The 24,425-nt window shown below is 35.9% G+C and overlaps 1 protein-coding gene and 1 long non-coding RNA gene across 3 annotated transcripts in view; one reads left to right on the forward strand and one right to left on the reverse strand.

The window, feature by feature from the left end:
• Nucleotides 1-6,624: 6,624 nt before the first annotated feature.
• LOC117674077 (uncharacterized) lies at nucleotides 6,625-7,269 on the reverse strand. The gene is made up of 2 exons (XR_004593666.3): nucleotides 7,191-7,269; nucleotides 6,625-6,774 (listed from the first exon to the last, which is right to left on the reverse strand). It is a non-coding gene; the product is annotated as an uncharacterized LOC117674077 (long non-coding RNA).
• Nucleotides 7,270-17,063: 9,794 nt separating this feature from the next.
• Nucleotides 17,064-24,425, forward strand: part of SENP6 (SUMO specific peptidase 6) — a 70,326-nt gene continuing 62,964 nt past the window's right edge. For both annotated transcript variants that reach the window (XM_034431874.3, XM_034431875.3), the window contains exon 1: nucleotides 17,064-17,930. In XM_034431874.3, coding sequence (XP_034287765.2) covers nucleotides 17,867-17,930 — 64 coding nt within the window. In that variant the 5' untranslated portion in view covers nucleotides 17,064-17,866. The remainder of the gene's footprint in view (nucleotides 17,931-24,425) is intronic.

Genomic DNA, 24,425 nt, shown 5'->3' on the forward strand with positions numbered 1-24,425 from the left:
TTACTGCAGCATATGATACCATGTGGAAGAAGGGTCTGCTTTACAAACTGAGTCACATCATGCCCTCTAAAATCCTCTATCGCCTAATAAACAACATGCTTAGCGATAGATCCTTTCAGATCATTATGGGGGACAATGTTAGCAAGTTAAGAAGACTCAACAACAGCCTTCCACAAGGTTCTGTACTGGCACCCAAACTATTCAATCTTTATACCTCAGATATGCCAGCTACAAGGGGACATAAATTTGGATATGCAGATGACCTAGCTCTAGCAGCACAGATAAAAACTTGGAAACTTTGGACTGCCTCCTCTCTGAGAACCCAAAGTCCCTGGGAAAATTCTTTGCTGACTGAAGACTCATACCCAGTGTCAGCAAAACAGTGACCACCTGTTTCCATCTCAACAACAAACTCGCCAATGCCAACCCGAAAACCTACCTGAATAGCAACCTACTCCCTTATGATCCTCACCCCAAATACCTTGGAATAACTTTGGACCAGACTCTCTCCTATAAGTAACACCTAGAGAACATGTCCCCTAAAATCAATACCAGGAACAACTTACTGCAGAAACTAAGAGGATCAGGATGAGGAGCCTCAGCCTCTACTCTCAGAATACCAGCACTAGGGTTGGTCTACTCCACAGCTGAATACTGCGCCCCTGTTTGGTTTAATAGCTGCCATACTAGCAAGATCGATGCTAGACTAAATGACACGAGGATCATAAGTGGCTGCATTAAATCTACCCCTACTTACTGGCTCCCCATCTTGAGTCACATTGCACCACCAGTTCTACGAAGGCAGGAAGCCTTAGTGAAGGAGTACAACAAAATTATGAGAAACCCACTTCTTCCTGTGCACACTGATCTTCCTCATCTATCAATTGGCAGGCTTAAATCCAGGAAGCCCTCTTTGCACTCGCTCAACAGCTGTCTAACAACTTTGACATCAACACATAGTGGAAAGCCAAATGGGCTGCTGACCGCCCAGATACAGGCAGTTACATAGATGACCCTACCACAAAAAGTGCCAGGTTTTGACCTTCCTCGCCAGCATTGGTCAACTCTGAACAGGATCCATATCCAACATGATGTCTGCCAGGACGCATTGTTTAAGTGGGGTCTTGCCTCTACCCCTCAGTGAGACTATGGTGCTCCTCGACAAAATATTCATCACATTGTGTCCGAATGTCCATCAAGAGCTTACACCAGCCCAATGTCTGATTTTTTTCAACATAGACCACCCTGTCCTTGAATGGCTGGGTGGGCTGGACATTAACATGTGAACCACTATAAGTCCATATATTTGCCATACACTAAATAATAAATAAAGTGCTAATAAAATAAATCCTTTCTATTGCATTGCTCTTGTTACAATCCAAGGCATAGTTAGCTGAATCCAGGGGGTTAGGACTGATGATTAGATTGAACTGGAAATCACATTAATTTTTTTCAGGCTCATTAATTTAAATCAATTATTGCCATGCTGGTTGCAGAATTATAAAGTAATTACAGGTTTGGGGATATCAAACTTCTTGTGGAGAATGTTCTTTATTGGTACTTCAGTGGCCTAAGCACATTAGGTAATAAATTAATGCCATCTTGTGGTGCTTTACTGAATTATATAATATATATCTTATTATTTGTCTATAGAACTCGGAAGAAAGTTCACTATGTTTACACTTTATATCCAGGTCATTCTGTTTTGGATAAGACCATCTGACTTGTCCAGGCAGTAGCCAGGAATCAACATGGACTTGGAGGAACCAAGATGTGATGGATGGATGGTTACCTAGCTAGCTAGCTAGACAGACAGATTTTATAAGATCTGGTAGATGAGACAGAGCTACTGTTTTCCTGGGCTGGATGATTTGATAGTACCATTGTTGTTCACAATCCAGGAATAAGGGTGTATATGTATTTCTCTTTCATGATCTAGTTAAATTGACTTTATAGTTTAAAAAAATAAAAATAGGGTGCACCCTACTCTGCCTAGCAATACCAGCAATTAAAAAAGCCATCTCATTCATTCCCTTTCTTTCCAAATAACTTGGGATCTTTTCTAAATGATCATTAAGCTACACCTTGTAACTTTTTCAGTTGAGCAAATAACAAATATTTTCCCACACCAAAAGCCACCTTTATTCACTATGACATGTCTAGCTGCCAAAGCATGATTGGAGGGAGAACTATTGCATTTATAAAAATGGAAGCTACCTGTTTGCTTTCTATTGGTAGTAAAACCCAAGGAAAGATAACTAATACAGTACGGCTATGGCTGCCAGATACAGAAAACTGAATCCTGGTGGCTTTCCTGATTTCTGTCACTCAGATATAGGACCCCTAATACTGTATTGCCACCCTGAGGACACTTCTACCCAGCATGGAAATATAATTTAAAATGTCTACAATGTAAGCACACTTCTTATAAAGTAAAATCTAATTTGACTCAGAAAATGAACATAAAACGGTATGTGTGATCCTCCAAACTACAATAAAACACCTATTTTACAATGCCTAAAGAGTCTAAATTTTACATTAAACATTCAGAGGCAACAACCATATACAGTTCATGTCTATGCTTAAAAACACAATGCAAATAGAAAGGCAAAATATTGGCAAAACATCACAAATTGTTTTCTTGGCCATTTCCCAAATCCTGCAAGCCTTTCTCGGCTCCCTATTTAAATATGCACAGTATAATGACTTCCAACAATGATATATCTGCTCCTATTTATCTGCTTGTACCATTTGACCCAAAGCTATCCTGTCCATTAACATAATAAACAAAATATGTATTCATAATACATATTTAAAATGTTGGTTGATAGAAGCACCCTTCCAATATTATGAAACAGAATTGGAAATTTACCTCTAAAGAACCCACAGAAGTGCCAAGACTTTCTTCTTCTCCCAAATGTCTCTGATTATTACTTTAAATGCTGGCTTTTCCAAAAAGAGGATTACTCATGTCTTGAGGCAATTATTCTGAGAAAAATGTAGCAACATCATTGGGTGACATCATTATGTTAAAGTACAAATACAGGACATGTAAATTACTTAAGAGGTAGCATTATTTATTTGTTTTTATAAGGTTCCTCACCCTCCTCTTGCTATGGGAATTTAGAGAAACATCTATGTACTAAACAACAGGATTAATAACGGGACCCTTTTTTCTTTAAAGAAAACTCCTGGCTAATTTATCAGCGGCACTATCAGTTTACAATACTGTTTAGCAAACTGATGCCTTTTACTTTGTTTAGATGAAAAAAAAAGTGAGCTAACTGATTACCCAACAATGGAAATACCTAGTATGCAATTTATTTGGCAAGTAGAAGGAAGAAAAGAATAAGCTTTGAGACAACTCCCTAGTCTTATTCATTTACCTAGTATATAGATAATATGCTAATCTAAGTATCAAGATACATTTGCATGAAAGAATGGGAGAAACACTGATGGAATGGAAAACACTTTTTCAATTTCTGTTGTGATGCATAATATTATAGCAAGATTCTTGATAGGTTCTGGATAATGGCAATACAAATCTATTAAATTTGGCTCTAAGCAGAATTTAATACTTTGCTGGGAGGAAAAAATAGCCTTAATTGTTGTTGTTGTGTCTATAGTACCATTGAATAGTCCAGAATAGTTATTTGGACTATTTCAGGCTGCTTCATTTTTCCACAAATCAAATGAGTCACTAGGGTTAGGGTTAGTCACTAGGATCTCAGTTAGGAAATTATTATTATCTATCTATATTATCTTTAATTCTCCCTGGTAGTCAGCATTCACTCTTCTGCAATAGGTTTATTCCATTTAACAACATTCAAAAATGTGGATTATCCGCCCATGGGTACTTCCAGGGTCAGCCTTCTTGACAGACAAATATATTTTGGTATGATTGTAACAAAATAATTGCCCGAACTATTTCCATTTGTTGATAAATTCAGTTGAATTTCCCTCACCATTTTTTCACTTTACTTCACATCCATTCATTTATTTAATTGATCCACCATGCTTCTGCAAGTTTCCATTCAGAACTATAATCTCAGTTGCTATATACATTAATAATTTGATCTGTGTTTTTTGATATACAGTTAGTAAAAATGTGCAGATGCAAGCCCTATGGGATGGCTTTCTTCATTTGTAGAAATGAAGGGCTTTGCTGTCTCTTTATAGATTATTTATTCAAGATCCCCAGTTAGGACTTGGTAATAAATTACTGATCTCTTGATATTTTCCAACCTAGCTTTGTTCCTTGACTAGATGTAGCAGAAGTCCTATCAATACAGCTTGGGTAGAGAAGAAACTGTAGCTCATGCAAATTGAAAAAAGCAGTTGATTATCCTTTGCCAGGTCCACAACACTCGTGATGCAAATGGCTATTCTATCCCTCATTCCTTTTCACACTCAATACAGCATTAAGGTGAGTATTTTTTATTTCTTTTGCCTTGTAAGGAACTCCTGCCATTTCCAAGCTTCCCCTTTCTGAAGGTAAAGGGAAGGGGAATGTTTCTATCTTTTTTGCATCATTCGGAATCCTGCTTTCTCTTTCAGTAACACTTTACTCCTCACTTTCCAGAGTACAGCAGCAGAAACGAGGAACATTACACTTTCTTCTACTTTATCAGGAATGTTCTCCAATTCAGTATTCTCAATCTTGACTGCAATGTTTGTATTTTTCTTCTTAGTGATGCAGTCACTCAGTCAGAATTATGGCAGGTGTAGAAGCTGAATTATAGACCAATTTGACAGTTTGGGCTTCTGAAAATATTGCAAATGAAACTATTACAGGCGGTGTGTATACCACTGTCACTTCCCAAGAATGTTTTGTGCCCAGGTAGCCTGTTCAATGAATTAAATATTCATTGCACAAGCTACTAATACCTGCTTGGGCAGGGGGTTGGACTAGATGACCTACAAGGTCCCTTCCAACTCTGTTAATCTGTTAAATCTCTTAAGAGAATCCAAAACACACTTTATTTTAAATAATTCTTCCCTTTACCTGGGACAAAGATGTAAAATAGGCAAGGATGTTCTAGTTTTAAAGGATGGGCAAGGAGGGTGTTCTAAGAGGGAATAATGGAAAACAGTCTGGAAGTGGCAGATGAAAGGCAACAGGATTGATTTGTAGTATCGCAGGAATAGTGCAATAAAGTTAACATTCAGTTTTTTAGATGGAAAAACTCCAACAACAATCTTGATAATGAAAGTCAAACAGTCTTAATTAATTTCTGAATTAATTACTGAATAGACTAAAATTCCAGAACTTCAGTTATTTCTTAGACAACACTTTTTACACCATCAGAATGCCTTGTTTCACCAGAAGATGCTTCTGCAAATGACGCATAAAGCAACTGGAGCATTGCAACATGAAGAATCACGTCTGCTTCCATGGTCTCTTAACAATAGCGCTTTTGGTCAGCTGATTTATGTCCACCCCACTTGTGGGTATTGAAACAGCAGCAAACTAAACTGTTGTTTAAGACCGTCTGACTTCATTTCCCATTAGAGGAAATTGTTGCTTCAGTTGTCCTTTCACCTCTTGAGCTACAAGTGCTGGAAGGGAAGTATTAGTCTGAGGGCTTTGCAACCTTGATTCAATAGACCAGATCAAACAAGTGAAAATGAAAATGTTAAAGAATTTGTCAGTTTCCCTATCTTCTTTAATGCTGCATAGCTGACATAAAAGTACCAGGTTGCCTGTGTTTCATTTTTGTATGGGATCAGTAAAGGAGATTTTTAAAATTTAATTCATATGTATTATTTACAGGGCAAGTTCTTATTCTCAATCATCATTTCAAATCTGCAGAAGTGAAGACAATTGCAGATCACCTTCAAGCTGTTTCTGAGGGTTTGAGAAGTGAGAATGATGGTACTATAAAGAATTTACAACTCTTTATAAAACACAGTAAAAAATTTTAAAAAGTATGACGCTTAGAAATAATAATAAGTTGATAGTGTTAGAGCAAAATGCCTTCCTAGAAGTACCAAAAATAGTTCATTCATAAAATGGAAAGGAAAATGAGATTACTTAATTTACAGTTAATTCCATCAAAATAGAATTTCCTCCTGAAAAGGTACATTTAAAATGGGGGTTTAAATGTGAAATATGTCTGTGATGCATACTTTAGAATCAAAGATAAAGACAGAACTTGCTCTCACCCAACCATATAACATAATTTGGCATTTAGAGTTATCTTTCTACAGCTGTAGAGAGAAAAAATAGTACAACTCTGATTCTGAACATTCCTTCTATAGAAAGTTCTTCATGGGAGATATAATGGAAGCATGTCTAACAACCTATTAGTGTTTTTCCTTGCTTTATTGATTGTTCCTGTTGCACATAGTGCAGAGTTACTTTGTTTGCCTTGGGCAGCCCAATCAATCAATCAATCAATCAATCAAATAAAATAAATGAATAAATGTTTTCATACTAAAATGGATTGCCACATTCATCTATCACCTGAGATGCATTTGACGCCAACATCCAAGTAGCTATAAAAATAAGGGGGGGGGGGGAGATAGCATATGAAGTAACACTCATTCCACCAATCTAGCCCATTGCTCAGCTATATAAAATACAACTTTAGGTTGATTTATTTGAAATAAAGAAAACATATGTTTGATTGAAGTGCAAATTCATTTAATTTGCCTTCATTTCACATTGATATTATGATGATGCATACCAGGTGGTTTCCTCTGGGATGTTAGGAGAAAAGAAACACATGAATACATACTGACAAAACACCAGGATGTTCAGCATATTTTAATCTGTAATATAGAACATATAACAATATAAATTATTTTGCATTTTATTATACGGTATATTTATATTAGTATTCATTTATAATATATTAGTATATGAAATAATATAATGGATATATCAAGTAATGTAATTTATTTATTTAGTTGTATTTTTATTCATTACATAGCTTATTATATTGTGTAAGTAACCGCAATTAATCACCAGTTATATTAGGATTGGACAGTTTAATAGATTCCAGATATTTTAGATCACATTCCTATTTACTATTGGCCATTTTGTCCAGGACAAGTGGAAGCTGAAATCAAGTGTTTGGAGAGCACTCATTCAGATTACGAACTCCTAATTTATATATTGACATGCATACTGCACAGATTAGGCTATGGTACCTTAAACTTTGTGCTATGATCCAATGCATATTTACTTACAAGGCTTTATGGCTCCCCCATCAGTCCATTGAGTATACTGTATTTGGTTTGAAGCAGGCACTTTTTCTTTTCCTGCTCCCCTCTCCTGCCACCCCAGCCTTTCAAGTAGTTTCTTTTAAGACTGTGAGAATTATCAACTGGGATTTAAAAAATAAATCAGCATCGGATTTCAAAGTCAAGGAAATCATAACATCATCATCACTACAAGAATATAATAACTTTTAAGAGTTTCCATTTGGAACCATGATCTTGAACAAGAATAAGCCTAATTGTATTGTTTAAAAATATGAAAAGATTAATAGCATTATTAAAGTTTATTAAGATATTAACATATTTTATAATATATGATTTAATGCATTAAATATATTGAATATACAATTAAGAAATTGATATACAATTTATTGATATATTTTAAAACATGCATCTCTCACTCAGTTGATTATAGATCAGGGGGAAAGGAAATGTGGGAAGGTGATTATCAGTGAGCAGGATCATTTCTGTTCACCTGCTAGTTCCTCACTACCTGTTTCCATCATTTGGAGGTTCAGAGGCTTCTTGCTTCTAGTCTTTGGACCCAAAATTGAACTTAATTATACCACTGGCAGGTAAACTATTAAATTTCTAACTTGTTCCTTGGCCATACTAATTTATCTGGTTCTTGATTATTCAAGCATCTCTTTAAAAGTTAGTACTTGATTTGTGATTCATAGCATAGGAACAAAGATGAAATATGTGCTTCTTAATATTTTATTTATTTATTTATTAAACTTATATAGTGGCCCATCTCTCCCACAAAGGTCTGAGTGGCATATAACACTAAATAAAACAGCCAATATAAAACAGGCAAACATCTAAATGCCACAGTAATAAACAACATAAATACAAATATACTTATCATAGGACAAAGGGAAGAAAAAAAATGGTCCTCTCAGCAATGAAGCCATTGGGACAAATATCTGGTTCCCTGGCAGTTCTAGGCCTAGCAGTATAACAAGGTCTTGAGGGCTTTATGAAAAATCAAAAGGGATAAAATTAGTTGCTTATCGAAGTTTTATATTAGAACAGAAGTACAAAATGTGTGGTCTTAGGGATCTGTTTATTCCACAAAACAACAACAATAATAATAGCCTTTATTGTCATTGTACATCATGTATACAACAAAATTGGTTTAGCATCTACTGGTGCAATTGATAACAGAAAATACAAGACAATACAGTTCCCAATTTATACAAGTAATTGCGGAAAGAAAAAACGAGACATATGTTTCCATATGTACGTGGAGTGATTGTGATTGTGTTTAGGAGTCTGACAGCCCAAGAGTAGAAGCTGTTTTTAAACCTGTTTCGGCTGGCTATACTTTGATGCCTTCTGCCCAATGGTAAAAGTGAAGAGACACTGGCCAGGGTGCAAATCATCCCTAAGTATCTTCCTTACTCTGCTGAAACAGCGAGACCTGGAAATGTCATTCAGTGGTGTTAGAGGGCAACCATTGGTTTCTTGTGCTGAATTGATCATTCTCTGTAGTGCCTTCCTGTCTGCAGCTGTTAAACCAGCGTACCATACTATTATATGTGAGGATGCTTTCTATCGTGGACCGATAGAAAGAAGTCATCAGCTGTTGTTCCACCTGATTTTTCCGCAGGACTCTAAGGAAATGTAGTCTCTGTTGGGCCTTACTAACCACCAGGGACATGGAACTCCCCAGAATCCCCTCTCCCAATGAGTTTATAATTCTAATGTGAGAGAACAAAAACTACTCAGTGTAGGACTGGGGAAAAGTCCTGTTAAGTATATTTAATCTAATTCAGCTCAGCTAATTTAAATGCAAATGAAAGCAATTTGACTTTTTTTGTCTTCCACCTGTTTTTTTAGAATATAGCCCCAGGACCTCTCACAAAAGCGAACCATTTGGGCTTAGAAAAACTGTGCAGCTGTCCTGTCTTGGAAACTCTTGTGTGGTTGTAGAGGATTTAAAAGCTGATTAGACTTATTGGCCTACCTCTATGGAAAGGAAGATTGTTCCTTATTTAACAAAATGTATTGAAAATGGCTTAGAATAAAGTGACAAAAACCTCAGAACCTGGATTGTTTTCCCTTTAGAATCCAGTTGATTTGAGATTTCTGGGATGGAGATTTTCTCAATCTGATGTGAACTGCTGAGGCAGCTATTTTAAGAAAAAAAAATCCACGTGAGAAATAACCAAGTGGTTAGGATGTTAATCCCTATCTGGCTTTTAAGATACCATTTCAGTAATTCTCAAGTACTGTGTTTATTTGGAGTCTTGGATCATTGTTCTTCATACCAGCATATCCTACATTCAAAGTTGACATGTGGTTTGTAGGAGTAGCAAGAGCTATAGTGAGAAGAACAATGAAGTAAAATAGAAGACACCATATAGCAGTGATGGCTAACCTTTTGGCCGTCGTGTGCCAAAAGCGGGGGGAACGCATGTGTGTGCCCACACTCATAATTCAATGTGCCCCACCCCCCCGTGCCTGCACATGCACCCCCCCCGCACTCCCACCACTTTTGGCAGGCGATGGCATGGTGGGCCTGGTAGGCCTGTTTTTCACTCTCCCCAGGCTCCAGAGGCTTTCTAGGAGCCTGGGGAGGGTGAAAACGGCCTTCCCCCTGCCCCCTGGAGGCCCTCTGGAGGCCAGAAACAGCCCGTTTCCCAACTTCTGGTGGGCCTGGAAGGCCCGAAAATCAGCTGGCTGGCACGCGCATGTACGCTGGAGCTGAGCTAGGGCAATGCTCGCGTGCCCACAGATATGGCTCCGTGTGCCACCTCTGGCACACGTGCCATAGGTTAGCTATCACGGCCATATAGCAATAGCATTTAGACTTATATACTGCTTCACAGTGCTTTACAGCTCTCTCTAAGCGGTTTAGAGTCAGCCTATTGCCCCCAACAATCTGGGTCCTCATTTTACCAACCTCAGAAAGATGGAAGGTTGAGTCAACCACATGGCTCCAGGATATTTTTTTTGGGTGGAGGGAGCTTCTTTTTAAGTAGATGTAAGAGGTTTCATTGAATTTCATGTAAATTGAAGTCTATGCCCTCACCTATTCCCTACGGCTATATATGATATCAACCATATGTTATACTTTCAATAATCAGCCTAATATATTTCTTTTCCACAAATTTTAGAGGAGAAGCATATTATAATATTTCATTTTGATAAGTAGGAGCTTACAGATACCTTTTTAGGTATATGTTAATAGTTTACTAACAGTAGTAACATTAGTAAAAAAGAAAGCTTATAAAAATATTCAAAATAGTATGCATCAAAGACTTTAGACTAGCTATAAAATTTAATTCAAAAAAACAACAGAAAAAAAGAATTGATTTATTGGTTTTCTTGGCAGTTGGTCTTTCATCCCCTCTACTGCCTGCCATTGGCCTAGTATAATTATTGTCCCTCCCATCTGTCTTCTTATTTTTCTCAAACAAATTTTTCTAAGTCGTAGTGTTGTAATGGTTTAAAAGCAAAATGGATTTCAACTCAAGAAGCATACAGTAGAAAACAAACAGCAGACAAATGGTTGACATATTGGGAATTATTGGAAAAACATTGAGGGAAATTTAAAATTAAATCAAGAGAGCAGTTAATAAGATGTCAATTCCCATTAGAGTTATTAAAAGAGCCTAAACAGTCAAAAAGATTCATGGTACGGAACAAAATAAGACAGAATTTTAAGTAAAATTGTGAATTGATGATGGACACATTTTTGCTAAAATGTCTAAATCTTGTGGAATTTGAAACTGAGGAAGAGCAAGTTAAAGAATGCATGATAAAATGGGCTATGGATTTTAGTTATAAAATACAGATGAACCAATGAAAAAATATGTGGTTAAAATTTAAATTATGATCTTAAACAGAATTTCTATAAAATGATGCATTGTTGCTACATGATGCAGAGAGATGGAAAGATTCAACAGTATCCTCTATAGAAGAATGGTAAGTGAAATTGACAAATTTGAAATTTGCTGAAATGGATAAATTAACTTCTTTAATGAGAGAAAAGACACTCTACTGTGACTGGAAATGTTGAATGGATTTTCTGAGAAAAAATAAATAAAATGAATTTATGATTTATGGTTTTGATGATTAGAGAGGATAGATTAGAGAAAGCAAAGTATTATGATTTAACTTTAGAAAGAAAACTTAAAATATAATTGTGTTTATAACTGCTGTAAAGAATATCAAATGTCACTTCATGGATTTTTATTTTTCAACTTTTTTTCTTTTATTGCACTTTTTGCTTTGCTTTTGCTTTTTTCTTTCTTACTTAGTTTGCAGTAGTTTTCATCTTTTTTAAAACCTTCATTAAAAATGATATTTTTTTAAAAAAAAATACAATGCTGCTGTTATCAGGTAACTGTGCTTGAGGGTATAGGTGAGGAAAAAAAGCACAAAAGGTGCATCTGCTAATATACTTTTCTCACTTTGGTGAAAAGGAAGAAGAAATCTGCCAGTTGCAGCATCCTTACAAGACGTTTAAGTGACAGTGGAGCCTGGCAAGCAAGGTTTAAGTCCCAGAGAGCTCTGTTGTGTGAAGGGGGAAAAGTTAATATATCAATAGTGACTGATGCCTGGCCTGCTGTATATTGGAATGTGCAATATTCCTCTGCTCTGCTTTGATAGATATGTTCTTGTTATGTAATTCTACTACGCTTTCCTTTATGCATGCTTAGAATATCAAGCAAAGCATAAAGGAAATACATCCTTGGCAATTAACCTTTAAGTAACTGACAGCACCAATACTGCTTAGCCCAGTGATGGCTAACCTTTTCAGTACTGAGTGCCGAAAACGCGGGCACACACCCCATAATGCAATGCACACCTGCCACCAATGCGCCCTGCCCTCCGCGTATGCGCATGTGACTCCCCCGTGTGTGCTTTGCCCTTCCTGCGCATGCATGCACGGCCCTGTGTATGTGGTCCACCCCCATTCATGTGCAGCAGAGACTCAAAAACCAGCTGGCTGGCGGGAGGCGTGCGCGCATACGCAGCATAACTGAGCTGGGGCAATGGCTCACGTGCCTGCAGAGAGGGCTCTGGGTGCCACCTGTGGCATGCGTGCCATAGGTTCGCTATCATGGGCCTAGCCCTAGAACAATGTGACAGTATTTTTTAGAACAACTAATTCCTGCCCTCTGGACTGAATGGCAAATAATATCCAGGGCAGAAAAAAATTACTATAACTTCAGTGGAGCAATTTAAGAATTTAAGCAATTATCTCTTATCCATGTCAACAAAAACAAATGTCAGGTTCTCACTTTTCCAATTTATAGTCCTTCACAATTTTTAAAAATTTTGTATACATATCTTCAAAGATAAGCATTTTGTAGATTATTTCCAATAATGCATTCATTTTAATGGACATATCCTCGTAAAATAGTCATGATGTATACATTTTGGATTAGAAAATTGCATATTAAGAATCAAATAAATGTGAATACTGAATTATAACTGTATTTCAATTCTGAAATATATTCGGAAATCTAACAAGCTTTTAACTAACTGAAAAATAAATTATTTTCTTCTCTATAAACGAAGAAAACAATGCTGCAGTTAATGACTTTAATCCAATGTATGATAATACAGGTTTACTGTAGTTTATTCTATTATTGTAAGAACTTATTTCCTTCCATCAAATGTTATATAAACTACAACAAGGAAGTTGATTTTTTAAATTCAGTATTGTACATTTCATGCCACATAAATTACTTTCTTCTCTATACACAAGTAAAACAATGGTAAAACTATAGTATTTGAATCCAATCTACCACAATATAAGTTTATTGGGGCTGGTTCTATTGTATAAACTACTTCCTTCAAATGTTATATAAATTATAACGAGAAGTACTTGTTCAAAGTACAAACTGTACATTCAGTACAGTACTATATTTCCCTCAAAAAATTCAGGCTGGTATATCCACACTTCTCTTTTATTTAGTAGTCCTTAATTTATGATAATTTAGCCCAGAATTTTAGACATAAGTTGCTGTGATCGTAAGTCATATGACCAGATTCAATTTTATGTCTGTTTTTATAATGGTCATTAAACAGATCACTGTAGTCATTAAGCAAAACACATGGTCATTACGCAAATCATGTGGTTGTAAGTCCAAATCCAACTTATCGAATAGCCTTTCCCCACCACAAAATATGATCATGTGACTGTGGAACCCTGTAACTGATCATTAATGTGAGCTGGTTGCCAAGAACTTGAAATATGATCACATGACCATGGGTGTGGTATTCCGATTGTAACTTCAAGGACAGGTCATAAGTAATGTCAAAAAAACTTTTTAGTCTGCTGTAACTTTGAAATGTTGTTAAATGACCACTAATAGGTCAAGAACTACCTGTATTCTTGCAATACCTGGATAGGATAGAATAGCTTGAGAAAAAGTAATCCACCAAAAACAACTCCATGTCCACTATTGTTCTGTTCCAAACCCAGGTCACAGCTAGTTATATCCAGATCACATCATTGTTACACAAATTGCAAACATTTAAAATTACAAACATTCTTTTCTCCAGGATATAGCATTGAAAGCTAGACATTTTAATATTCTCTTGATTGTGTTGCATTTTGTCTCTGTTAGTTTGGGATGTGAGCCGGGAAGTTGGAATACAACACAAAATAAAATTATATGGCTATATTTAGCTGGACCAAAGGTTCCATTGGAATTCCATTTACTAGATTATTCCATTCCACAAATATTACTTTAAACCAAAGTTCTATCATTGATTTCCTCAACTTTAGTTAAAAAATAGAACCTCTAGTCTTAATTCACTTATTTGCCATTTGTTGAGTCAATTTTGTATTTGTGAAAACTAACAGATTAACATAGCAATTTCACCACAAACAATAATATTCAAATAAACTAAGAACAATTAAACAAGAATAGATATAGTAATGTTCTGTGCAGGTTATATATTTTAATTTATTCCTGGAATCTAACTAGCAAATTTCTGCAGATTAAAATTTACAGCTAATTCAACCTGAAGTATTATTTAATGCCTATTATTTTAGGAAAATACTGATCAGTGTCTCTAACTTACAGATTTGATATTCAAAAGGCAACATCTTGTTATATGTTTTCCTTATATAGTATCTCCCTAATGAAAAGAAATCATTTCTCAAATTAATTTGGTTCTAAAAAATTAATTTGTCTTTTCAAATTCTTTGTATGTGTAAACTTTTGATTAGGAAATGAAAGTTGTAATTTTTTTTGTTTCTCACTTTTTTTGTTCTTTGTGCACATAAAAAAATTATTCTTTGAAATTTACATCATCATCATGTAGCCTGGCCAAAGCCAAAATACTGTGCAAGTTGTAGTGCAAATTAGAATGTATTGTTCTTACTTACTTTTGAGAAAACATTCCTAAATGTGTTATTCTACTATATATCTCTTACATATAGCTCAAAAAATTAACAACTAAATATCCATTATGTCTTTCAGGATATTTTATAAACTTTTGGTATCAGTTACTTAATATCACCTAGATGAAAGAACAACAAAGATACACAAATTCATTTAGCTGGTGTAATTTTTCATCATTTATATATAATTTGCCATCATTCACTCCATTTTTCTGCCAAACATAACTACCTTTATTTTTGGTACATTAATTTTTCAATGTGGAAAAGGTCCAGATAATTGACTTCCTCCACGGCCCTCAAAGTCTGTTACACAACCACCTTCTCAACTACCTTCCCCAAAAAGGAGAGATTAGGTACTGGATGAAATTTGTCCAATATGGTGGTTTCAGCGATCGCTTCTTGAGGAGAAGCGAATCAAGACACAACCTTACTCAAAGAAGAATTAACTACAGCTAGAACCCATAAACACATACATGCACACTCAAGCACACACAAATATGTATATAGCATGCATGGAGACCTATTTTCCATAAGAATTCTGGATGGCACATATATTATGGTACAAATTGTGTTAAAGAATTGAAAATATTGCTGCAGGTACCTAATTTGAAAATGTCAGGTGCAGGAGAATGTGCAAATTATTGAACCATTGCACCATTTTTTCACAGAAGATTTTGCTTAACTTTTTATGAAGATTAGAGGAGAGGAGAAGAATACATGAGGAGCGGAATGCTAAATGACTAGGCACTTAAAAAAAGTGAGATCAGATACTTAATGTAAGATGAATAATGAAAAGAGTGACAGAACACAAGAAAGCTTATCTTTGCTTCACTAATTATACCAAGACCTTTAACTATGTCATTTAGTTCAAAATATGGAATGTATTAAACCTAATAGGTATGCTGTACCACTCCTATGCCTCTTCCTTCTTTCTGATCATGGAAACCTGTTCTAAAAATTGAATTTACAAATATACTGTTGTTTTAAATATAGAGATACTAAGACAACTATATACAGTATATTGTTTTCATATTTATTTAACTAATATAGTCGATAGAAGAAAGGAAACATTGGAAGTGAATTTGGAGAGCAAACCACTAACAATTTGAGATGTGCAGGGAATACATTAGTCAAAAATAAAAAAAATGAATTAGTCAAAAACAAAAATGAATTAAAAATAGGAATTGAAAAAAAATCTTTGTTAATGTTAAAAATCACAGAGGCAAGTATAATAGTTTGTATATCTGGTGAATTTATAGTTGAAAGTGAAGAGAATAAGAGATTTTGAGACTGTCCTTGGAAATTATTACCCAGGCAAGAAAAGGTGGGGATGGTGAGCATTATTCTTGCCATTATCAGCAATATGAAACTTCCCTGAGAGTACAGAAGTTATTCTGAAGAAGAAAAACATTGTTACTATGTAATACTAATACTATATTACTATGGTATGATGATTTGGTTCCTGTAATATTATTTTTGGAATTTTCCATTAATCTTAGCTTTTTCTTTGTCTATTTTGGATATAAAGTTTATTTTGCTTATGAACATTTTGTTTTTGTTTTAATTCGCAACAAATTATATTGGAAAAGCAATATATACGAAGTTCCTAAATAAATTTTAGAAGCATAAAGGTATAACTGAAGAAAAAGAAGCAACAATTAGGGTCCTTTGTTGACTATATTTAAGGCTGAATTTCAGGATTATTTTACTTATTTACTTTTACAACTCCTATTAAGTATAGTAATACTTAACTATAGGCAGCTGCCAAAAATTAAAAAAATAAATAAAGGAATGTCAAAGCCAATCCAACTGCTTATAAGGTTGATCACAACCAATGCATAAACAGGAGGGAATAATAAAAGAGATATGACTTTTAAAGATATAATAGAAAGGCCAAATGTTTTGCAGAGTTAAGTGTGGTTTGAATTTAATAAGCAAGGGATAGGAGGTGGTGGAATACTATGGGCCCACTGTGGTAGGTTAGATCCCCTCAAAACGCCTGGTAAGGCAAGTTGAAAGATACTGATGCTGTAGCAGCAATTACACTGAAATCACCCCCAAATTAGGATTCATGTACCTCAAGGCCAATTATGGCATGTGTTGGTCACCTTACATTTGAAACTATCAGCAATTTTCTTTACATATACATTATATTTTTATATATTGTCAGAAAACACACCAACACCTTCCTTGGGGGGGGGGGGACAAGGAAAACGTTACACTATCCAGTTTATTCATGGTAAAAATAATGAGCTATTCAAAGTTGGATTTTAAAAACAAAAAATGTATCCCTGATCCTTAATGACTTGAGAAGGGATTTAAAAAAAAAACAAAAAAAAAAAAACCACATACACACATTTGTCCATGCACTCTTTAAACAATTTCGAAGTTAACGACCCCAACTTTCCCTCACTCCCTTCCTTCGGGGGGTTTTTCTCTAGAAAAGGTGGGGGACAAGAAAGCAGCCGAAACAAACCAGGGACACTGGTTTGTAACTGCGGCCATTTTAAACATGGGTGCGAGGCGGGGTGGGGAAGGGGGAGGCAGAGGTGTTGGGTTCGTTGTCAAATTAGCTACACCTTCTTTTTCTGTGGGGCTGGCCTCTGGGAAGGAGGGAGCCCCCCAAAAGGCCGGCACACAGGCTGTGGTGGCTCGCGTACTGATCGGCGGGGCTTGATCTCGGGGCACCGCCGAGGGATTGGGGGCAGCGCCGCAAGGAGGGGAAAGCGTTGGCCGCCGCACAGCCGCCACAGCCCGCAGCCGGGAGGGGGGGGAAGGGTGGCGGCGGCGAGGAGCAGCCTGGCTCGGTTGGGTTCATTCGTCCTTACCGCCCCGCCTTTGGGTGGCAGGCAGCGCAGCGGCCAGAGCGAGCCCGCCGGCGGGACTGCAGCGGCCTCTTCTTCTCGTCTGCCGCGAGCGGCCGAGTAGCTGTTACTGCTGCTGTCGCCGAACACAATAAAAGGAGGCGGGTGAAGAGAAGGCAGCCGGCAACGTTTCCCTTTCGCGCTTTGTAGGCCCGGCTCGGCCCGGCTTGGCTGAGGGGTCCTTGAGCAGCCATCCCCCATCACACCCGGCGCCTCCAGCCAGTCGCTGGGAAGTCGGCCGGAGGAGGCAAGGCGGCGGCGACGGCGGCGGGCGCAGGCCGAAGGGAGAGGCCTAGCTTGCAGTTCCCTGCACCTCTGAGACGGCGCTTGGGCCAGACCGAAGGAGGGGAAAAAAAAAAGATTGGTCGGCGCGATGATGTGAAACGAGATCAGCGCCTGAGCGAAGATGGCCGGTGGTGGCGGCGGTAGAAACGTAGGGAGCATCCGGCAGCCGGCCTTTCTTCTCGAGGGTAAGTGGATTTCGGTGGGGTCTTGGAAGCCCAAGCGCGTTTCCACGAAAAGAAGCCTTTTCACTGGGGATTCAGTAGGGCGTCCTACTTCCGAGTAAACCTATCTCGAAAGGCGGCTCGGGAAGGTAGCAGCTGGACCCCCCTCTTCACGTTTGGCTTCCACGAGTGGGGATTTTCTATCCTATAGGATCGGGAAGTCTTGTGGGAAGTGAGGTAAAAGAGGAGCAGGAGCGGTTTAGTCTACTTTTTTTTCTTTCTTTCTTTTTTATTTTTTACAAAATGCGAACAAAAGCAAGAGGAAAAACCTGCATACTGGGAGGGGGAGCGGTGGTAGGAGGATGGCTGGCAAAGGTTAATATTTCGATAAGAGATGAAGCTAATTGAGTCAGACTTTTGTGTGGTAGTCTTCATTATGGCAGCTGCTGGCACCCCTTTTACTTTATTTTCCTTTTGCCCCATAAAGAAGGCTTTCCTTTTCTGCATTAATTATTTTTAACGCTATCTTGAAGAGAGAGAGAAAAAAATCAGATGATAGAAAATGCTGAGGTGAGAATTATTATATCTGGTTTGTATGGTCCCCCCCCCCCCCCCCCCAATTTATGTGCTTCTTTCCCCATATCTTGCTGGACATCAATTGGTAAGAAAACAGTTTACTCTGCTATCATAGATCCCTTTACTACGAAGTAAAGGTTTATTCTAGGAAGGTGGGCATGCCATTGCTACCTTAATTGAGCATCCATATTAGATGAAATACCAACTCCAGGCCAACTCAGAAGTCACAAAAATGGGTGGGCTTTCATCTTTTCTATATATTCTGGTTAGAACAAAATATGAAAAGTACCTTCCAAAGTTAAGTATAAAATGCCAGAATAATAAATTCCTCTTGGTTATTATATTTTCTTTGATGACTTAAAATAGCTTGATTTTCTGCTTTTCTCTCCAAAAATAATTTAATGGAGTGGGGTTTTTTTTATAAAAGAGATTCTAAGATTAGAATTCTTTTTAGCTGTGTTTAATTTTGAGAGTAGGATACGTTCATATGTTGAATGTGCTGTCTAACATTGGTAATTTTACTTTTGGCGTTTGTATCTATGAACTGAGATGATAAGGTTTCATACCAGTTCTTCAAATTCTATGAGGAAGAATTATGTGAAAGCAGGTTCATATGTTACTTCTTTGGATTTCTGTGGAAGTGTACTGGATTTATTATCAGAGCAAAGATTAAAGATTGCCATTTCCCTATTATGACTATACGGTATGTATATATAATTCAGCAGTAGTGCTTACAGAGTCATAGCGCATTTCCTACCTATTTTGTATACCTAAAAAGGAAAATATGAAGCATTCCTAAAATTTAGTGGTATAGGAGTTGTAGCAGTGCAGTGACAGAAAATGACACTGCGCTATCAAAGCATGCTGAAACAAAAGGAATACATTGGCAGTTGTCTCATTTGGAAAGTTGTATATATGAAACAGCTTTTTGTGGTTGGGCAGTTTTTGCCACATCATAGTAATAAACCTCTTCACAAATGTTTGTGAAGTAAAAATGGCTATAATGTCATATGAAGTTGTTCCATAAATAGTGGTTTCTCAGATATAGAAGCCTTTATGCAGTTTTGTCTCAAATTTCTATTAACAAGTGTACTTTAGTGTGCTATCTCAGTACAACCACAGGGGTGTAGTCCATATTAACTAGTATTCCACTTAACATGTCAGGTAGATTTGTAAATTGATCTTGAACCATTTATTTCATTTTTATTAATATTTATTAGTATTAATAATTATTAAAAATTAGCATTGTTTTGGAATATTCACAAGTAGATAAATGTGCTTATATATAAGTAGGTACATGAATTATTGCTTGGATTGCAGGATTGTGAACCTGTTGCATTTACTTCATGAAGCTTGCTATTTAAATCATATATGGGGGTAAAATTTCCTGCAATAGTTTGGAAAACAAAGCTGTTTTGACCCTGAAGGGCAATATTAACATCTGAATTGCATATATAATAGTTCCAGTCACATGTATTGATCTCAGAACAATTATGGCTAGTGTTCCTCCTATTTTTGTTGCATAATTTAATCCAGGTATTCTAGGCTTCATTTTCCATCAAGATTTTAGAAACTATTTGGTTCTTATTTTAATATGTTATTTTTCTAATCAGTTTGCAATCTATAACTGTCCTCAGGAGCAAGCTAATTTAAGACTGAACTGGGCCAACAGAGAAGGAAGCAGGAAGAAGCATTGAATTATTGGAATATACTGGGAGGGCAAGATGAGCAGGATAGGGGTGTCTTCATTGATGTCAGAGAATAACCATAGTACTAAATAAAACAACTGCAGTGACATTTGTAATTTTGAATAGGTATCATATATTGCTATGGTGACAGTCACAGAAAGGCTACCATAAAAAAGGAGGAAACACAAAATGGCTGTTGTAGGTGAATGGCTAGTTTACAGTAGAATAGCAAAATCTACATAGGGCAAATAGAAAGTGGCTCTTTTAATAGACAATCATGGCTTTTATATGAGGTCACCTTCAAATATAATCAAATTAATACATGATGTGTATGACTTTGTGCAGTTTCTATACTGATTTTTAAAACATTTTAATGAAAGCTAAATATTCTGTATTGGTATGATAAAGATAGTTAATATATCAAAGCAGAATTTGCACCAAATCCATATCAAATAGAAAAGCAAAGCTTGGACCATTCCTTGCTGCTATAATTTGAGTATTGTATTGTCTTCTATAGGTTACTTATGTTCATTGCACCACAAGCAGGAGCTTGTTTTATTAATCTTATTAATGATACATTGATCTCATGTTGCTATAGCTCTAGAAGATGACCTGAGTAAACTCCTTTTAAAGAAGATAATTGAATACTTTAGTTCATTATGGCATACGAATAGTAACCAGATAATTTACGTTTTCCAACTATAAATACCTTTTAAAACTGATCATTGTATATAATTGCAATCAGCTTCTAATATTTTCTAGATATATTGTAGCCACATTTATTTACCTACCAGTATGTATTTATGTTTATACATCATCCCAGTCGAATAATAGTTAAATATTTATCAGCATGATCAATGGCTGCAAGATGGGAGAGATGGTATTAATTCACAATACAAAATTGAGGAAAAGCGACTTAATGACACTGTTGGGAATTATATGAATAAATTCTGATTGTGCTATGATACATTATGTATCATGTTCATGTTTACTAGTCAACGTGTATTGCATGAACCTAGACATTGTAGTTTGAAAAGGTAGTAGATGGGCTAGTGTTATATAAAAATCTGAACAATTCTGGCATTATTCAACAAACTCTGGCATCCTTCCCATTTTTAAAATAAAGGTAAGTTGATACTTTTCAAGATTTGTCAAAATGTATCAAGTCAGGAATATCAGGTAACTGATTTACCACTTAGAAATTAGAATGTTGGAATATTATTTAGATTCAACAAAGCTCTTTCTTAGTTTCTAAATAATACAAATATCTAATAGGAATGTTTTTCTAAAATCTTTGTGTTGGGCAGTGGGCATGAATAGAATATATGATAAATAATACAGAAAGAAGAAGGAAAAAATGAAAACAATATCCTTGTTAATATTGTATTGTTTTTTAAGCATAAACTCTCATTTTGGAAGCTTTGGAAGTTTATTTTACTAAATCTGCTTGAATAATACTAACAAATTTGAAGCTGCATTTGTATATTTAGTTTTTCTGATAATGCCTTCCTTTATCGGGAAGAAAAAACTATATTTGTGGACAATGTTGAAGGAAGTTAAACTTGACTAATCATTTTAATGCTGGGTGATCTTGTTCTTGATTAGTGGTATCATTGGTAGACATAACAACTTACTGTAGTCTTCCTTTAAGATTGTGGTGGAAGAGATTGGCTTTTGATACTCCATCATCAGAATTAAAAACAAGTTCATAGATAGGAGTGAAGGAATAGAACGAAGAGTCTTTTCATCATCTATGTGATCATTTTGCTCACTTCATGAAAACAAGAAGGTAAATTATATTTAGAAAAGCAAGGCTCCGGAAATCTCAATGAAGTAGCTGTGGATAATATGCATACTTGATTATATTGAATCCCAACAATTGGTAGTGGTAGGTCTAGTGGATTTTATAACTGAAGGAAAATTAAGATTTATTTTTTGCATTTTTTCTTCCTTTGTCTCTATACCTGATAGTTTCTCCTTTCCCAACTATCTTATTTTTTGGAGAACTGCCCTTTCACTTTGAAAACTATGGCTTTAAAACTGTTCCATACACTTCTGTTATGAAGCAGTGCTGATACACTTTGGATCAATTCCAAATGGAATTTCTAATATTCTCATTCAGTAATTTATTTTAGATTGAACTTAAAAATATTTATATTAGCATTTATTTTCTGATAAGTTTTCAGTTTTGTCACTCACCAGCAAACTAAAAGTCTGGATTAGTTAATATGAAAGTCCCAATTTGTAGAATGTTGTTAAAAATAAAAAAACACCTTTTGAATTGTGCCTGTAATCATAATAGAAAGGGGGCCTATTTTGTTAAAATTGATAAGAGATTATCAAACACTTTAATTTTGAATTAGTGTGGAAGCAATTCACAAAATTATTTAGTGGCTTTAAATCAGAATTTAAAATGAAAAACAGTAAAATTTAGGTTCCATTAGGATCTCAATTTCATAGAGCCAGTTTTGTGTAATGGATATGGCACCAGGCTAGAAATCAAGAGACTGAACTCTAATTCTGCCATAGGCACAAACCCAGTTGGGTGACCTTAGGCCAGTCACTCTCTCTCACCCCTAAGAAGGAGTCAATGGCAAACTATTTCTGAAATCTTGCCAAGAAAAACTGCAGGGACTTGTGCTTAAAAAACAAACACACTGTGAGCAATCATTTTTTTTTCTGAAAAAAGGGGAAATCCCATTGTTAATACTGTACAGAGTTGTATGAAAAGAATAGGTCCTCCTAGTCAAATTAACATATATTTTTAGAAATGTGAACATGCTTATGTGAAGTTGTTTACAGATCCAAATTAAGAAGAAAAAGGGTAATATGGCAGATGGAGAAGTTTGAAGCCCCTTTCACTCAGTTCTTTGTAACACTAATAACTGCTTCCATATATTTCTTGTAGCCAGCTGAAAAATCTTTGTACAGTATTTCTATTTTCCCCCACTCTTTGCAGAACTCATCTAATTCAAAAATACTCTTAGACCTATTTCTGTGCACTTCATGTTTGAGATTTATCCAAGATTTTGAATACTTAAATCTAAGGTTTGTGAAGGACATTTCAAAATCTTTGTCTTTATAAGCATTTAATGGTTGATATGTTTCAGATCATTGTATTGCTAAAATTCACAGTCTCCTTTCAGGTTTAATTTCTGTACTGACATGAGAAAAATGCAAAAGTAGGAAGAGAAGGATTCTTAGCTTCATACAAGAAACATTGGAGGCTTTTTTTTCCTGCCAAAGAAGATGTTGCAAAGTAGTAACTGGATGGATGTCAAACTTCTGCATTTGCCATGTTGTATGATATATATAACCAGATAATTGGCTATTTCTGTTTATCCTCTACTAAATTGTTGCATGTAATAAAGTATTCATATAGTAAAACCTGTGGTATTTTTTCCATAGTAGACATCCTCATCCAACAAGTGCATATGACAATAAGATTGTGAAATTGAGTACTGTAAACTAAATAGGAATTCATTTTATTCTAATATTTATTCATAAGAACACAAATCAAAGTACTAAAAGCAAAGACAACTTGTAAAAGAAAAACAGATTTTAAAGTAAGAATGTTATCAAAACAATAAGGTAGGGCTCAAAAAATGCTTAGCCTTGCATTAATTCTTTCATTTTAAAGGACTATATAATTGCATATGTGCATATTTTATATAGATAGCCTTTATTTGTAATATTTTTCAACAACCCTACTTAAAATTGTTGTGGCAGTATGATGGATTAGTTCTTAGAAGTCCCTGTGGAGTTTTTTATATATATAGTACCGTATTTAAATGCCAATAGAACAAAATATATGTAGTTCAGGGTTGAACTATGCAGTCTGGTGTTCTCTGAGCTTGGTTGTTTGCTTACAGAAGTTTTATTACCCAACTAGATAATATCATATTAATGAGTGTGGGCCTTGCTCCCTGTTTACATTCAGTAGTGGGCTTCTCCTTGGTAGTCTTGACTGAGTTGTTCTTTTCTGCTTCATGGTTTGCCTGGCGTTAATCTCTGCTTATTTGGGTATTGGCTACTAGAGGGGATGTATTCTGGTCTTTTTGTTTCTTTCTTAATTTCCTTTTTATTGTCGCTTTTGAATAGTGTGTAAATATGGTTTATTTCTATGTATCTATTGATGTTTGATTTGTCTGAATGCCAAGCTTCCAGGAATCCCTTAGTGGTTTTGGATTTAGTTTGGTCTACAGATGCACACAGTTTCCCAGTTGAAATTTGGTTGAGTCTGTCCATATGTTGT

Source organism: Pantherophis guttatus, chromosome 1 (assembly GCF_059756535.1).
Source record: "Pantherophis guttatus breed Tessera chromosome 1, ASM5975653v1, whole genome shotgun sequence".
Taxonomy (NCBI): Eukaryota; Metazoa; Chordata; class Lepidosauria; order Squamata; family Colubridae; genus Pantherophis; species Pantherophis guttatus.